The sequence below is a fragment of the Euleptes europaea genome, chromosome 13 (assembly GCF_029931775.1).
Source record: "Euleptes europaea isolate rEulEur1 chromosome 13, rEulEur1.hap1, whole genome shotgun sequence".
Classification (NCBI taxonomy): Eukaryota; Metazoa; Chordata; class Lepidosauria; order Squamata; family Sphaerodactylidae; genus Euleptes; species Euleptes europaea.
The window spans coordinates 39,416,619-39,433,633 of record NC_079324.1 but is presented as its reverse complement, the minus strand read 5'-3'; the positions used below and the strand labels follow the sequence as shown (position 1 = coordinate 39,433,633).

General features: G+C 49.5%; 1 protein-coding gene across 1 annotated transcript in view; it reads right to left on the bottom strand.

Moving 5' to 3' along the window:
• PHKA1 (phosphorylase kinase regulatory subunit alpha 1) overlaps window positions 1-16,766 on the bottom strand; it is a 32,334-nt gene extending 15,568 nt beyond the window's left edge. The window contains exons 1-17 of the mRNA XM_056859218.1: window positions 16,655-16,766; window positions 12,705-12,863; window positions 11,489-11,536; window positions 10,585-10,753; window positions 10,335-10,417; window positions 8,773-8,853; window positions 8,174-8,272; window positions 6,962-7,108; window positions 6,713-6,766; window positions 6,036-6,158; window positions 4,838-4,933; window positions 3,485-3,592; window positions 3,052-3,130; window positions 2,388-2,522; window positions 1,672-1,781; window positions 903-1,047; window positions 328-406 (exon numbers count right to left, since the gene is read on the bottom strand). Coding sequence (XP_056715196.1) covers window positions 328-406; window positions 903-1,047; window positions 1,672-1,781; window positions 2,388-2,522; window positions 3,052-3,130; window positions 3,485-3,592; window positions 4,838-4,933; window positions 6,036-6,158; window positions 6,713-6,766; window positions 6,962-7,108; window positions 8,174-8,272; window positions 8,773-8,853; window positions 10,335-10,417; window positions 10,585-10,753; window positions 11,489-11,536; window positions 12,705-12,863; window positions 16,655-16,732 — 1,793 coding nt within the window. The 5' untranslated portion in view covers window positions 16,733-16,766. The remainder of the gene's footprint in view (window positions 1-327; window positions 407-902; window positions 1,048-1,671; window positions 1,782-2,387; window positions 2,523-3,051; window positions 3,131-3,484; window positions 3,593-4,837; window positions 4,934-6,035; window positions 6,159-6,712; window positions 6,767-6,961; window positions 7,109-8,173; window positions 8,273-8,772; window positions 8,854-10,334; window positions 10,418-10,584; window positions 10,754-11,488; window positions 11,537-12,704; window positions 12,864-16,654) is intronic.
• Between the last annotated feature and the right edge of the window lie 249 nt (window positions 16,767-17,015).

The window sequence follows — 17,015 nt, the reverse complement described above, 5'->3', positions numbered from 1 at the left end:
CCCTTAAGGGCTGTATCATCGATGAACAGTATTCCACAGCCAGGGTCTGCAAATACACTTGCTTTATTGTAGTATTATTGGGGAGTGGCTGTGACTCAGTGGTAGAGCATCTGCTTGGCATGCAGAAGGTCCCAGGTTCAATCCCCGGCATCTCCAGTTAAAGGGACTAGGCAGGTAGGTGATGTGAAAGACCCCTGCCTGAGACCCTGGAGAGCCGCTGCTGGCTGGAGTAGACAATACTGACTTTAATGGGCCAAGGGTCTGATTCAGTAGAAGGCAACTTCATGTGTTCAGGGTTTGCTTGCAAGAGGCTAACCCTCTCCTCACCTTGCCCCTCCAAAATATCCGTCCTGCAGCTTCCGCAGTGTGGCCAAGACAGCTGAGTGGATGCTGGTGCCAGTTTCATCTTTCACATGGAGAGGAAAAACAGCACAAGAAATAGCAACAATCCAAATGGGGGGGACAAGCCCAGCCAAGATCTGTTAACTATCTGAGTCCACCAACTGCCTTCTTCAGAAGGAGAGGAATTGCTCATTATCAACTTCCTGCCCTACTAAAGGCTGGGATTTCTCTCTCCTGAAAGCCCCCCCTCAAACTGAGCATATGTATAGAAATTGGTTTGTGCATTCCATTGTGTGGACAGAACTGAGTAGCAGCCTGAATAGCCCAGTTTGTACATGGATGGGAGACCACCAAGGAAGTGCAGGTTTGCAATGTGGAGGAAAGCAATGGCAAACCACCTCTGCTCAGCTCTTGCTTGAACACCCCATTTGTAGGCTTGCCATGAGTCAGTGGGGGCTGGACGTACCTTCTTCTTACTGAATTGAGTAATGGCAGAGGGGAGGAAAAACATACAAATTAAGGAAGCCCCAAAGCCTTTGTTGAGCAAGGCAGAAACCTACCAAGCATAGTATGCGAGATGGGGAAGGTGATGGTTGGACGTCCTGTCATCCTCCAACGGCTGCACAGGTACGAAAGGTCTGACCGCAACATCTCCACAATCATCTTGTTGTCAAGGGCCAGGTAGAACTGCTGCTGGTCTATGAACTACAGGGAAAGCAACAAAGCTAATGAGAAAGAGCTCCCCAAAAAGGGGGTGGGTCAACATGGACAAGGAAAGCAGGAGAGAGGGCAAGGAAGCCAGAAATGGCAGTCTCTCAAGGTTGTTTGGCTCATGCACCACCCTTTTTTCTTCACTATCAGAGCAACAGGAGGCTGAACTCATTATTGAGATGCGCTGTCTGCATGTTTAAGTGGCAGTTCTAACCAACAGCCTTGATTACTTAGAAAAACTGTACACTGGGTTGGGAAAGAAAAAGGTGCAGAAGGCAAAGGTTACATTCCTCACACATTATTTCTGAAAAGTGAGCTTTAGTACAGGGCATGTTCTGCTTCCCTTGAAACCCAAGGCTTAACTGGGTACAAAGAAGAAGGATGAACACTGTGAAGCCAAATTAACTAACATGTTTCGTGCTCATTTGAAGAAGCCAAACTCGTCTCTAAAAAAAACACTCCCCCCCACAAGCCAAAAGGTTCTCAGATGCTCACAAGAGACACGTTTTTCCAGCATTTTCTGCTGTTTCTCTGAATGTACAGCAGCTTTTGGGATTCAACTCTTAATTCCCCCCTGCACCACCAGGAGCTCCAGCCTAACAGCAGCCTTATACCCACCTGCGGAGTGAAAGTGAAGATGTTGTTCCTGATGTCATAGAACTTAGAGGTCCCAAGAACACCCATGTGACGGAAGGGCCGCCCACTCAGGTTCATTCGCTTGTTACGACCTGCAAGAGACCAGAAGTGGAGAGTTGTGGTCACCAAAAGGAAGGGAAGTGCTGGGGGGGTGGGCAGGGAGGTTCAGACTGAGTGCAGGAGCTAACCTTTCACACCAGTTAGGATCATACCAGACATGGAGCTGGATCCAGACTAAATTTACAAATTCTATCGCTCCCCCCTTCCCGCCAACTCAGAGAAGAAAAAGGACACCTCTGGATACATTTCTCAGATCCCACTCATGTTGTTCCTCAGGGTCCCCTATCCCTAGGGTCCCCTATCCCCAAACAGCAGAATTTCATGGAGATTTCATGGTGGGCTGCAGTGGGAGGGGGGAAAGGAAGTACACTACTGAAAAATGCTAAGCATTGGAGGCAACAGAGAAGCTTCACAGCTCCAGGAGCCAGACACGCAGCATCCATCCATCCATCCAATCAAGCCCATAACATAGTTCACAAACCTATCTGGCTAGAACCCCATCCCTAGGAGAGCAGCTTAGTCCGGGCTGCATTGCTGTCTCCGTGCAAGAAGACCACTGGCCCCAAGAAGTCTGGCAAACTCCTCATCTGGACCACTCCACCCATGGACCACCTGAACTTCCCTTCCCCCCAGCTCACCTAGTCGGGCATAGATGTGACTGAGGATTCTTGCCGGCTGCACTCGGATAGGGTAGACATCGGCCACTGTCTCCACCTCAATGTCCTCTTTCCGCAAGATGGCCTTAATGGCATCTGTCTCGGCTAGGATGCACACTAAGGGAGAGAGACACAGTGCTCAGCAGCTGGACAGGGTGATCCAAGGAACCGGATGTCCCCTTCTCAAGAGTTTTCAACATCCCATTCCTCACTTGCAAGGTTCTTAGTCAGTCAGTATAATCGTTAGAATCCCAACCTGGCCGCCAACACAGAGAAGAAAAAGGACACCTCTGGATACATTTCTCAGATGCCTTCCAATGCCAACAGACAGCAGAAATGGGAAACCAGGAGCTCTCGTTGCCCCAGGAAGAATGTGAAAGGTGGCACAGGGTAGTGAGGACCATCCAGCCACAGAGTTTAAAGAAAGGTTGCAAAAGACATGGGCTAGGCCAATAGTGGGCTGGCATTTAGTGTCACACTGAATGACAAAGGAAGCTGCTACACCAAAAAAACACCTCTCCTTCCAAGGATACCCACAGAGCAATACATCCAGCATGAAGCATTTCTTTCTCTTCACTTTCAATGAATTTTATCTGGGAGATCCCAACATGGGGGATCAGACACCTACAGCCACAGCTTCACTTACCTTGGACCACCACATCTGGTTTCACAACAGTTGAAAACCTGCGGTTCAGAGGGTCAATTTCCCCAGGAGCCATAAATCCCTGTAAGCAGAAGCGGATCACATTGTGGGATATGCTGCCGGACTGGCCCTTGCACAGTGAGCCTGCCAATCATAGACAAAGGAGCCAGGGATTAAGCTGGACCGCCACAGGAAGAGATTACACCAAGCAGCCACATGGGAATACCAAAGTTTACCGTGGGCTCATCGCCGTCACAGGATCTAGCTTGAAGACAAGACCTCACTGTCGATGAGCCCACACAACAGATCATCCCACCACACAAAAAGCATAAAGGCTGCACAGCGACAGCTCCCAAACAAATCATGTAAGTGAGCCACAGAGGAAAGGAGTCTAATGGACAAAGGGGTCCGACAGGATCAGACCACAGAGTCTCACCTCTGCCAAGAGGCAGCCCAGGATGTAGAGGGATTGACCCCACATGAGTGGCAGCTTGCCCAACGGGACACGGTCGACAGTGTGAGGGTTGCAGTACTCTTCCTCTACCTGGGAGAGAAAACTGGGAGGATCAGAGCCAGGAGAAGTTGAAAGGGCAGGAGTTTGCCAGCGATAGGGTGATACAAATCAGGAGGGAGAAGAAGCATCAAGGAGGGAGTTCGACTGGTTTTCGAGAGAAAGAAGAGACTGTTGTGTTTATAAAGGTTAATTTGGCCTTACACCAGGGGTGGGGAACATCAGGCCCGGGGGCCGTTTAAGGCCCGCGAAATCATTTGGTCTGGCCCTTCGTGGGTCCTGGCAGATCTGTAGTTCAGAAGGATCTAAGACTGGTGATCCGCCCCCTCCCGCAGACAGGAATAGCCTCTATTCAAGGCAGATGTGAGTTTGTTTTGCTGAGAAAAGACACCTTTTCCCCCCTTGCAGAAGAGTCGTTAGCTATGGAGCTGCTAGGACCGCCCAAGAAACTGTGTTAACCCTTTCCCATCCAGGCCATGGAGAAACGTATTCCCTGTTGGATGCCTGCCTGCTTGCCCACGCCGGGGTGTGTGTGTGTCATCTGGGGCAGCTGCCTGCTTGGGACTTGGTTGGCTAATTTTAAAGTTGATAATTTTGTATGGCCCGCGAATGATGTTATAAATATCCAAATGGCCCCTGGCGGAAAAAAGGTTCCCCACCCTTGCCTCACACACTCATGACCAGTGAATTCCTGGAACCCTTCATTGAGGGTACCACTAGACAATACAAGATTCTGTATCGTGGATTAAACTACAAGTTTACTTGCTGTATAGACTTAAACACAGCCAAATCCACACCAGTAATAAAACTGTGAACACTTCATAAAGCGAGCAAGAAAGAGACAAACCGTCTAGATTTTCTACCCCATGTCGTCAAGCCAGTCATGGGAAATCATCCAAAATACTTTTCAAATAAAGCTGAATGTTATACAAAAAAGTAATACTCTAAAGGTTAAGAGAACTAAGAGTTATTTTTGGAAGCTTTAGAAGCTTGTGTTTAAAAACAATCAGGTATTACCTGGACTTCCATAAGAAATGAAGGGGGCAAAATGAAGCATCAGGTCAAGAGACCAGGAAAACAGGGAGACTGAGCTGGGGGGGTGGGGGTGGGAATTGATTCGCAACAACCTGCCAAGTCTTTGGCTGCAAATCAGTAGGAATTTAAAAACTACCCTTCTATTCTGCCTCTGCAGGAAAACTGCATTCCTTCATAGTTGTCCTGGACAAAAGGAAGTTTCCCAGAATCACATGGGCAAGAGGGAAGAGCAGAGCCACTCACCTTCTCCAGCGGGACACTGTACAGTTCAGGTATCAGCCGAATTCCATTTTTCCCTTTGATGAGGACCCCATCCAAGGCCTCTCTGTATTCTTGAACCTAGAGAGAGAGAGAGAGAGAGAGAGAGAGAGAAAGAGAGAGAGAAAGAGAGAGAGAGAGAGAGAAAAAGAGAGAGAGAGAGAGAGAGAAAGAGAGAGAGAAAGAGAGAGAGAAAGAGAGAGAGAGAGAGAGAGAGAGAGAGAGAAAGAGAGAGAGAGAGAGAAAGAGAGAGAGAGAGAGAGAAAGAGAGAGAAAGAGAGAGAGAAAGAGAGAGAGAAAGAGAGAGAGAAAGAGAGAGAGAAAGAGAGAGAGAAAGAGAGAGAGAAAGAGAGAGAGAAAGAGAGAGAGAAAGAGAGAGAGAAAGAGAGAGAGAAAGAGAGAGAGAGAAAGAGAAAAACATGGGCAAGAACTTAGCTGCACCCTTTGGTTTATTATCTTGGGTCCTTCTCAGGTCCATTCATGTCCGTAAACAACCCTGCTCTCCACTTATCTTCACATATAAGAAATATGTTCTCTGGTAGTTTCACATCTTATTCAGGGACCAAAGAGGCAAGTCCTGACCTCCAACTCTGAGCCTCCAGTACAGTAAGTGGGTCAAAGGGCAAGTGGTCACCTTTTTGCAGCAGCTCAGTACACAGGCAAAGAGCCGGACAGGCAATGCCCCTTCCCTGCAGAGGTAGTCAGACTATGTAATCCCAGATCAACTGCCTCTAGCCAGGACTGGGTGGGAGTTTTTGGAGACACCACTGGAACCACTTCCATCTGTCTCTGCGGCTATCTACAGGAGCAGGGGGGGACAATAATCTCTTCTTTCAAACACTGAGCAGATGAAGAAGGATCTGCAAACCCTCTGCTAAAAGGGTAAAAGCCCATTATATGAAAGACACCTATTTGTTCCAACTGAGCCTGTTTTTCCCTGTGGCTCAGAAATAACTTGAGGAGGAAACCTGGATCTTTGGCTTTCTAGGAGATACTACAGCCAAGGAGCCACTACCCAATGTGGGAGGGCTCGTTTTGGCAAGTAGGCAGAGATGCCGGAGGGAAGCAGATTCCTCTCTTGTGAAGCCGACTTCATTTCAAGCACAGATACCTGTCTCTGCTCGCCAACCCTGCAACAGCCAGCCCTCCTCGCACCACCCACCCCCTCCCTGGAAGCACTCACCTGCTCTGCATTGCCAGTGAAGATGCCATCAATTATGAGATAAGTCCAGAACAGGGGCCACTCACACTCAATATTCTCAAAGAGCTTCAGTTCTGCAGGCTCATAATAGAGGCGGTTCGGGTCCTGGGGAGAGCACAGAGGCTGTAAATGAAGCCGCTCCACCAACAGGCAGAAAAGGAGGAGAGCAGGCAGGAGGCTCTCTGAGGAAGTCTGCCAAAGCTTAAGTCTGGCTGGTCACATCCTCTCATGCTCATCATTACTCCAGTCCAGGAGTCAGACCTGCACGGCAGGTGGCCTGATAAACAGCACATCCATTTCTGTGAACCTTTCCTTTATCCCTTAGAAGCTCCTTGATCCATTGATCTTGAGCAGCGTAGTTTTAAAAATAAATCTTGCCACTGACAATGTAGCCTTGGGATCCCTGACACTTAATAAAAAAGGCATTATGTCAGACACAGAGGCATTAGATTTATATATTAAAAGGGGAAAGACATAACGTGATCTAAGTTCCTCATGAAAGCGGCATTCCAAGAGGGCATGAGCTAATGAATCAATAGAGCCAGAAGAGCAAGGTCAGGTCCTTTCTGGGTATGGTATGTTCAAAATTCTGACATTGGCTGGAATGACAGAAGGAATACCAGACCAGTATGCCAGCCCCCTCCCCGCCTGGTACATACTTCCTTTGGGGTTCTGTAGCCATCACGGAGAAACCGGCAGCAACCGTAGCGACCCTGAGAAGCAAGACGGGGCTTTATATTAGATTTGCAAGAAGACCATTCACATTTTTGTTTGCATTTTGTAAAGAGCAAGCTGAAAAATCTCCTGAAAGCTTTACAAAGCCTAAGGCACGCATTCTCCTCAAATGACAACAGAGGAGGGAGTGCAAGACTGAAACAATCCACAGGATTCCGCTTGAGAATGCTCACTTGTAGCTTGTAGATAATCTCCTGCTTGGTCTTCTCTGCCAGGTGGCTGTCCTCAACGGCAAAAGCAGGGTAAGAGGTGACTGAGAGGAGGCTGGCATCAATCTCCTTAGAAGTTGAAGCCCGTGGCAGCATAGAATGGAGAATAGACTGTGGAGGGAGAGAGGAAGAGAGCAGGAGCCAAATGGAATATAGGATTCAGCCACTTTACATCCCTTTCACAGGGTATGCGGAGGTCAGACCACATGAATCTGCCTTATAATTAATCAAACCATTGGTCCATGAAGCTCAATATTGTCAAAATACACAGTATGAAATCCACGAGTCAGAACACAAGTCCCCCCAACATACTCATGGTTTTGAGTTCAAGAGGAGATTCACCTTTTAAAAGCTCTCAATTTCTCTGGTCATCTACAAACAGGCCACAAGAGAGGGAGGGGCTTTGGCCTTCCCTCCCACAGTATTTTCACCATCAGAGATGGCACCCCTTTGCCTCTTCCTCTGGCATGTGTCCATCCTAGGGCTCGTGAAGCCAGACTTAGGGGGAAACAGTCCCACCCCAGCACTGTTGCGGGTGGAGAAAATGCCACGGGAGGAAAGCCAATCCTTATTAATTCTTTGGGAGGGGCTGTGGCTCAGCGGTAGAGCACGTGCTTTGCATGCAGACAATCCCAGATTCAGTCCCCAGAAGGCATCTCCAGTTGAAAGGATCAGGTAGTGAAAGACCTGTACATTACGGCAGGCATTGATTCTGTGTCGAACATATTCAGGGCTGTACCATACTGTTGTCCTACACAGGACACAATAACTATCGAAAACCCCACTCCTCCATCACTCTGGGAAAAGAAGGGTTTGATTCCCCAACTCCTCCACATGAGCAGCGGACGCTAATCTGGTGAACTGGATTCGTTTCCCCTCTCCTACACATGAAGCCAGCTGAATGACTTTGGGCTAGACACAGCCCTACCTACGTCACAGGGTGTCTGTTGTGGGGAGGGGAAGGGATTGTAAGCCGGTTTGGTTTTTCCTTAAGTGGTAGAGAAAGTTGGCATATAAAAACCAACTCTTCTTCATCATCCAAACCTGATTTTCCAAAAATGTGGCCCTGTCCAAGGTGTCCCAACTGCTTGTCTGGTCAACATAATGTGCTCCTCCCGGGAGTGGAAGGAAAACAGGAAGGGTCCCAGGTACCCAAAGCACAGCCCCTCCCCTTACCTGGCAATGCTGCACTTCGTCTGACAGCACATGGATCACCGACTGGGGCCCCCCCTTGGCTCCAAAGAGATTGAGCTCATCTAAAGCTTCTAGGGCCGCCTGTGGCCAGAGAGGAGACAAAGATCAGCAGGAGAAAGTAGCCCCTTCCCCAGAGGACAGGCCGCCAGGACCAGTCCTAGTAGATACAGCTTTTTAGGAAATCAGATCCATTCAGGGAAGACTAGTCAGTTGATGGCAAGTAGCTAATTAGCTCGATTAACCTTTTGTATACAAATGAATGGAGAGCGGACTCCGTCAGCCATGGCAACGAAAGAGAACTTCCATAGTCAATGATAATGTAGCTGGGCCATCCCCTTCAGGATTTGTTTGTTGGCTTCCCAGAGGCATCTAGTTGCCCATTGTGGGAAAGTGGACTAGGCAGGCCTTTATGAGAGACAGGGGGGAAAGACTCATTGCAGGCTTATCTCCCACCAGTGAAGATAGGTCCATAAAACCCCACCTTGTTATCAGGGAGAACCCTCAGGGCAGACCTCATCAGGGCAGTCTCAGCCTTGCTACCCACCCCCCAAAAAGACATCAGACCAACGAAACACCCTCACCTTTGCCATCCCCACCGAGCTAGCGTTCAGTTCTGTGATGCCTTGGTTTGTCTTGTCACCACGTTCCCATATCCCGAAGTCCTGCCAAAAATATACTGACATTAGTGGAGCAGACAGGGAGGCTACCAACCAGACAACACAACTGGAGGGAGGCAGGTACAATCAGACCCCGTGATGTTTAATCTGGGGTTAAGAACCATCTGCAAGACAAGCCCCTCTGCCTTTGAACTGGGGCTGAAGCAATGGAGGAGCAGGAGATTCTTCCCCCGCTGTACCATTCCCCAGATCAAAAGTTCCCCCTCTTCCTGGGCAGCAGTTAGGAAAAAGAGGCAGATGCCTGTCATATTTCCCCTTTGAAGAGTTGCTTTTTAGTGGCTTGCCTGGCTAGCCTGAACTCATCAGAGCTTGGGAGCTAAGCAGGGTCAGTCCCAGTCAGTACTTGGATGGGAGACCACCAAGGAAAACTGGGTTGCTATACAGAGGGAGTCCGTGGCAAACCACCTGTTACTCTCCCGCCTGGAATGCCCTGTGGATGAGGTTGGTTGCGACTTAATGACACATTCTTCTTTTTTTAATCACTGGTTGAATGACTTTGTTTTATTATCTTAGCTGTAAGCCACTTGGAGCACTTCTCTGGAGAGGCGACCTCTACATTTTCTAAATAAATAAATGGAATTTTGGCCCTCACAAACTCAGCAAGGCCAGTGCTGGAGGAACCCCACACAAAGCAGCATGGAAGCAACGCCTCCTGTCTTTTTCGGAGCCTGCAGCCACAGGAATGCCATTCTGCTTTTCCCTTGTGGTTGCCAAGAACGAAAGGTACCTGTTTCAGATTTAAAGAGCCAGGGCAGCACCCCGGTGATGGCAGTAAGCAAAGGCGGTGGGTGGGCAATCGCAAGCAATCATTTGGCCACTCCCTGCCTATCTGCAAGACTAATCTGTCACATCTGCTGTGGAACCAGCCCGCATGGAGGAGAAGTGTCTTAACGGCACAGTGACAGCAAGCAGGTGCTGCCACCAGATCCAGCACCCTTTGCAGCAGAGGTTGGGGGAGTTTACAGATCTGGGGCATTTTTCCAGCCTCCCCCCACTGTGCTCACAGCCACGCCTACAGACAGAAACCCAACACAGACTCAAATCCTGCACTCTGGCTGCAAATTGCAAAGCAAGCAAAGACACAAATACTGATTTTGCTTTGAAAGTTCCCCATACTAGAGGATGGCAAGAATGCAGAGACTAAAAACTGCCCTCAGATCACACCTGAGATTCCATCAGGCACAGACTATGACTTTCTTCCCCCCAGCCACGAGAGCTAGAATCTTGATTTTTGTCAAAGCAAAGCTTGGACTCATCATGACAACGTTCCATAACCAACTAATCAGTTCCTCATCTAGCCAGTAAACCTGCAGGTGCATGAAGGAAGACTGCATGGGACCTGAACTGCACACGCTGTCAACTTGCAACGGCACAGGGCCCCCAGATGCAACCTTCATCCTGTTACCAATTGTCTCAAGAGTGGAAAATCTTGTGCCAACCAGAGCCATGCACCAAGGGGGACTTACAGCGGTCTTGTAAGCAGCTTCAATGTAGAAGACAAGGTTCTGAATGAAACTGACTTCATCCAGGCTGTGGATGATGTGAAGCCCTGAAAGAGAGGGAGAGAAAACTCGCAGCAGTATGTACAAAAGGCATCCACGATGGCACTACACCTCTTTAGCCACAGGGGGATGAATCCCCATCTGACCAAGAGTAAACAGGTCTACCGAGCTCAGTCTCAGCTGCATGGTGGACTGATTGCCAAGGAAGCCTTACCTGAGGCCGTCATCTGAGCCAGCATGAGCAGGTAGAAGGATGTGGCATCTAGCTGCAGGTGGCCCCACTGGTCATCACCTATCACGGTGGCACAGGTGCTGGTGTTGTACTTGGCATGCAAGCAGTCCCTGGTGCTCTGGGTGTACTTGAAGGCCTCCACTTTGTCCACCTGAAGGACCCCATTGCAAAACATACTTGTGAACTTTCCCTTCAAGGTTGTTCCAAGGTAGAAGGGGGTGAGAAAGGACAGGGTGGCACAAGACAGCTGCACCAGGAGGCAGCCCCCAGTTAATTGCTTCTCGCATGTTGCCAGCCTGAAGATCAGCAAGTGTACAGCTCTGAACACATGAAGCTGCCTTATACTGAATCAGACCCTTGGTCCATCAAAGTCAGTATTGTCTACTCAGACTGGCAGCGGCTCTCCAGGGTCTCACATCACCTAGTCCCTTTAACCGGAGATGCCGGGGATTGAACCTGGGACCTTCTGCATGCCAAGCAGATGCTCTACCTCTGAGCCACAGCCCCTTCCCCAGGCTCTAGGTTTATAAAAGTAAAATCTGATAGGCTGGGACTCTGATTAACAAAGGGCCACAGAATTCAATTTCCAAGACTGTGATGCTGCAGACTGAGACACCTGGGCATGGCCTCTAAAGATAACGGCTCAGGAAGGGAACATTACAGCATAGGCGCCCTTCTGTACATGAGCACAGCACCAGGCGTAAAAGCCCTTGCACATCCAAGAAGAGCAAATCCCTTTTGCCAGGCCACCAAGCCCAGCATCCAAAAGGATCAGAACAAAAGCCCGTGAGATTGTACATGGGAAAGGACCTTTGCTCAGCCAGGTCCTGAACGCTGGAGACACTCCTGTCACCCCCAGAAAACAGGTGGGGATTCAAGGCCGTACCTGCCTCATCATGCACTGCAAGATGCCTCGCATCAGCTTCACCACGCTCTGCAAAAAGGAAAGAGAGAAGAGCCTCTTGCAAACATTCCAGAGGGCCAGAGCACTTGCTCAGCAAAGGGAGCTTGCTGGTGACCTTTTGAAAGGCCCAGGCTGTAACCAGAGCCGAGGCTCACGCTCTCTGTGGCATTTACTTGCTGGGCTACAACAGCCTTGGGCAGGGCAGCTACAACTGTTGCAAAAGAAAGAGTAATGCCAAGGGTACTTGATATTCTGGCAATTTGAGGGCCCAAAGGCCTGTGCTGGGACAGAGTGTCTGGTCAATAGGGTAAAATTAAGCTAGCCTTATCCCCAGGGTGCAGGTCTGGTCAAAGGGATTCCTGCCTGCACACCATAAGTACCTTCTTGTCCCTGAAAACAGGAGAGAGAGGTAAGATTACCAGGGTAACATCAGGTCATCATGCCAATTAATGCCACTCCTGTACAATCCTTCATTCAGGGCAACCACAGAAGAGTTGGTTTTTATATGCCAACTTTCTCTACCCCTTAAGGAAGAATCAAACCAGCTTACAATCACTTTCTCTTCCCTTCCCCACAACAGACACCCTGTGAGGTAGGTGGGGCTGAGAGAGCTCTAAGAGAGCTGTGACTGGCCCAAGGTCACCCAGCTGGCTTCATGTGGAAGAGTGGGGAAACCAACCTGGTTTTTCAGATTAGCATCTGCCGCTCATGTGGAGGAGTGGGGAATCAAAGCTGGTTCTCCAGATTAGAGATCATCGCTCCAAACCACTGCTCTTAACCTTCCTACCCTGTACCAGAGAACACTGGATAAAAAACTTTTGCACTCTCGACCTAGGGAGATTCATCTGACTCCCTCTATAGCTGCCTTTCACCACCCCAAAAAAAAAGGGCAGGAGGAAGAAATATGTGAAACCTACCTCACAGGGTTGTTGTGAGGATAAAATAGAGAAGATTATATGAAACACTTTGGGTACCCATTGGGAGGAAAGGAGGGGTATAAATGAAGCAAATACAATAAAATAAATAAGATGCCAGAACGTTGCTGACACCTCTCAAAACCAGGGACTTCTTCACAATGGCATCATTCTACACAAACACATCCTGCACAGGGCGATCAATACTACAGCACTTCCCTCTGCAGAACTTCTACCACCTCTTGCCGAAGGGGCAAGCTGCAAGAAACCCACGCCAGCCCTACCTGCTCCAGTTCATAGGCCTTTGCCTTGTCCTCATCACGGTCTGCATTCTTACGATATGCCAAACCCAGTGCCCAAACCGCCAGGACGCTGTAGACGTTATCCCGGACCCAGGCATCCTTGTGGTCACAGCTGGCTGGAAGCAACCCTGTAACTGGATTCTGCGGGGAGAATGACAGAAACAACGGCTTTCACATACATACAAGCCTCCCAGCAAAACGGACAAGCTGAGACTTCCGGACAGCCACATTGGTTCTAAAGCATGGGTTCCCAACAAGGAGGAATTCCCCCCGGGGGGGGATTTTAGGGTTCCAGGGGGGGAACTGGGACCACTGTTCAGCAAAGTGTGATGTCCTGTAGATTATGTACAATCTATAAAATTGTTGTTTGTTTTTTTGAGTTAGACTATCTTGGGAAGGGGGGAATTACATTCTGAACAATGGTGAAAGGGGGGAATAGAGCAAAAAAGGTTGAGAGCCACTGTAAAGGCATCCTACAACCAGGGCTACAGCCACAGGGGCAGGATTACTCCCCCCCTCCAGGATATTCCAGGCACCTTCCCTGGATGTTCAGCTTTCATTACAAAGAGAAAGTAAGTCTGCAGCAGTTTAACTGTGGAGGCATTTACAAGAGCCAGGGTGCCCGACATAGATGGGCTACCCTGCATACCGTTAAGCCAACTGCATCACAAAAAGGTTAGCTATGTGCCTGTCACCAGCCACAGCTAGGGAGATGGAGGAGTCTCTTCCATGCCACAGTCAAGCTAAGGAGGCAGGGAAGTGTGGCGAGCCGCTGCCAGTCTGGGTGGAGCAGCAGCAGGCCAGGGAATGCTTACAGTTCAGCATCCAGTTCCTGGTGGATCACCTCATGCTAACTGTTGGATTCTTACAAAGAAAGCTGGTCTCATTCAGCCAGTCATTTCTTGAGTTCTTAAGCAAAAGAGCAATTTCAGAATCACGGAATAGAAATTAGTTACTCCTGAACAATAAGAGATCCTGAGGATTCCCTCTGTCTTTGCAAATTTAAGGTATATCAGTGGCTCACACTAGACTGATTGTATAAGAGACTATCTCCTAGATAATCCAAGATTTGTGGGGGGGATAGATAGGAGTTATATGTCCTAGATGGAGTGGGGACATCTGGAAACTTGCACAAGTAACCTCACACTTGGAGAAAAAACCTACAAATTTCAATTCATTAATTCAACCGAAATTGTTTTGTAATGGCTTTGTAAGTGAGACAAGAACACTTGAGAATTTGAGTTTATGCAGTAGGCAGGGGACCAATTTCTATCAAAGGAGAGATCTCTTCTGTTTCAAGCCGGCACTCCAAATGCTCACCAAGCAGACAATACAGGCCAGACAAGCATCAGATATGTCTAACTTGTGAGTGAAAAAAAATTAATTATAAAACTACACCAGCACTGCATTTGCCCTCTTGCCTGGCCCTCCTTCTAAAAAGCAGTGGGCTGCTCTGGAACGATTCCCCCAGCCTTTACCAGAGCCCCTCTCTACTTTACCACAGCGCAGAGGCAGGATCACAATCACTGTCTGGAGCTCAGCCAGGAGGAACCACGTACATTGCTCAGAGGAACAGACAGCAAGTCGAGCACATTGAGTCACGAGTGCTGTGCCAACTCGGGAGAGGGGCACGCTACCCGCCTGGCTGTAAACAGCAGCCTTGGTTTTTCTTACATAAATGCCCAGCCAGGCTCTCCTTTCCCTTGGTCTTGCCAGAAGCCCAGGCTTCTTCATTCACTCAGCCTTCTTTGACCTTCCATTCAGATGTTTGGGGATACCGGTTGGGACATCCCCCGCTACGAAAGAGGAGGCCAGAAGTGACAGACAGCCTCTGCAGAGGGCAAGATGAAAGGGGGGCTTTGCCTTGCTGTAGTTTGTGGGGTGTGTGTGTGTAAAGTGCCTTCAAGTCGCAGCTGACTTATGGCGACCCCTTATAGGGTTTTCAAGGCAAGAGACTAACAGAGGTGGTTTGCCAGTGCCTTCCTCTGCACAGCAACCCTGGTATTCCTTGGTAGTCTCCCATCCAAATACTAACCAGGGCTGACACTGCTTAGCTTCTGAGATCTGACGAGATCAGGCTAGCCTGGGCCATCCAAGTCAGGGCAGTTTGTGGGGTAGGAAATGTCAAAATTCATCATTATAATAATGACCTACATATTTTGCAGGTTGTTATATTGTTAACTGACGTGTGCTGCTGCATTCATGTATCTCTTTATCTCACGGTTCCTCCAAGGAGTTCTAAGTGACATATATAGGTCTCCCGTCCCCATTCTATCTCCACAACAACCCTGGAAGGGAACTAAGGTTGAGAATGTGAGACTGGCCCAAGGACACACAGTCAGTCATGGTAGAATTGGGGGTGGGGTGGGCAAGTTAAATCAGACAAAAGCAGTTTTTTTGATGCATGTGAACATGTGCGCACGCACACTTCTTCCATCTGTCAGAAGTATGCCACTTAACTTCTTCTGAAGAAGAGGGCAGGTAACGAACTCCAGCAAAGCATTTATGGACAACTGCTTTATACCAAGTCAGACCACGGGTCTACCTAGGTCAGTACTGTCCAAGAGGATTTGGAATTCTGGTGAAATACACAAACTGCTTGAGAGGCACTGAATCTACCTGCAGATCAGCGCTCACCAATTACTTCCAAGTGACTTCTGTTTGTGAAATTCTAAGTAACCACACACAACCCAGCAAAGCCGCAGAGGATGTGAAGTGTGAATGTTATCACCAATGTAGTACATGAATGTAGCAAAGGATGCACTTCCTCGGAAAATGGTAATAATAATATCAGGGACAAATAAGAAGCCCCCCCTCCAGGGCCTGTTGTCTCCCATGCTTGCTGAATAGCTTAAGAACTGAAAGCTGAGAGGAAGACCAAGGAGGGCCAGCTCTGAAACAGGCTACAGCATACTCCTTACGTAGGGTCCCTGCATAAAGACTTCCCTGGGGCATCCTTCCGTGACATTGTGGGTTTCTTCCTGTTTCTCCCACACACACACCATTTTTGCTATATATAAGAGTGCTCCTTTCGCTCTCTGTCTTATAACAAAACAGCACAGTTCTGAAGGGCACTCATATGTGCAAGCCCTGACCTGGATGGCCCAGGCTAGCCTGATCTCGTCAGATCTCAGAAGCTAAGCAGGGTCAGCCCTGGTTAGTATTTGGATGGGAGACCACCAAGGAAGGCCAGGGTTGCTATGCAGAGGAAGGCACTGGCAAACCACCTCTGTTAGTCCCTTGCCGTGAAAACCCCAAAAGGGGTCGCCATAAGTCGGCTGTGACTTGACTGCACTTTACACACACACACACACACATGTGCAAAGGAAGGCATTGTCGTGCCAGGCATGAGATCGGGTTTATGCGCCTTCAGGAACACTCCGCACTTCCCCCTTCCCATACAGAGCATCTAGTAGGGACTGAGGAACGGGCAGGAGCGGAGGGGGGTTGCACAGCCCAACTTTTTTAAACGAGCCAGGTGAGAGAACGGCCACTGTGGGGGGCTATTGCCAGATATTAATAGAAACTGGTGCACCAGCTTGGCAAGGTGTTAACTCCCCTGCTACGTTACACAGCAGCACCCGCATCTTGCCTGGCAAAGGCGATTTGGATCTGCAAAAGCGCCTCCGAGGCCGGGGCTCTGCGCCAAGAGGCACCACCGGAAAAGGCTCCGAGTGCCTGCCACGAAGAGCGCCTCGCTTTTGAGCTCTGCCGTCCCCAGGCAAGACGGAGCAAACCCCAAGCTTGCAGGCGAAGGAGCCCCGATCCGGCACTTTCCCACCCTACGTGCCTTTTTGCAGGACTTAGAGGGGAAAGAACCAGAAGGGAGAGGGGGTAACGACCAAACCCCAAGCAGGCAGCTGCCCCAGATGACCCACACACACACACACAGGCAAGCAGGCAGGCATCCAACCGGTGGCGCGCTCGCCCACCTGGTGGCACAGGATGGTCTGTTGCACCAGCCGGGCGTAGCCGTCCAGCCGCACGCCGGAGTTGCTCCTGCTCCGCATGTTCGAGACCGGACTCTACAGCCGGCTCCTGCCACCTCCGCCGGCAGGGATGAAATGAGGACACGCTGGCTAAGAACTCGCCCCCGCGCCTTCTGGCCCTGCCCCCTTTAACCCCTCCATTGTCGCCACTCCCCCCCCCCCCCACCAGCCCTCTTGTAGTACAGAGGGAATACCTTTCTCCACGGCGGGTAGGAAAGAGTTAACACAGTTTCTTGGGCGGTCCTAGCAGCTGCATAGCTAACGACTCTTCTGCAAGGCGGGAGGAGGTTCCTTTTCTCAGCAA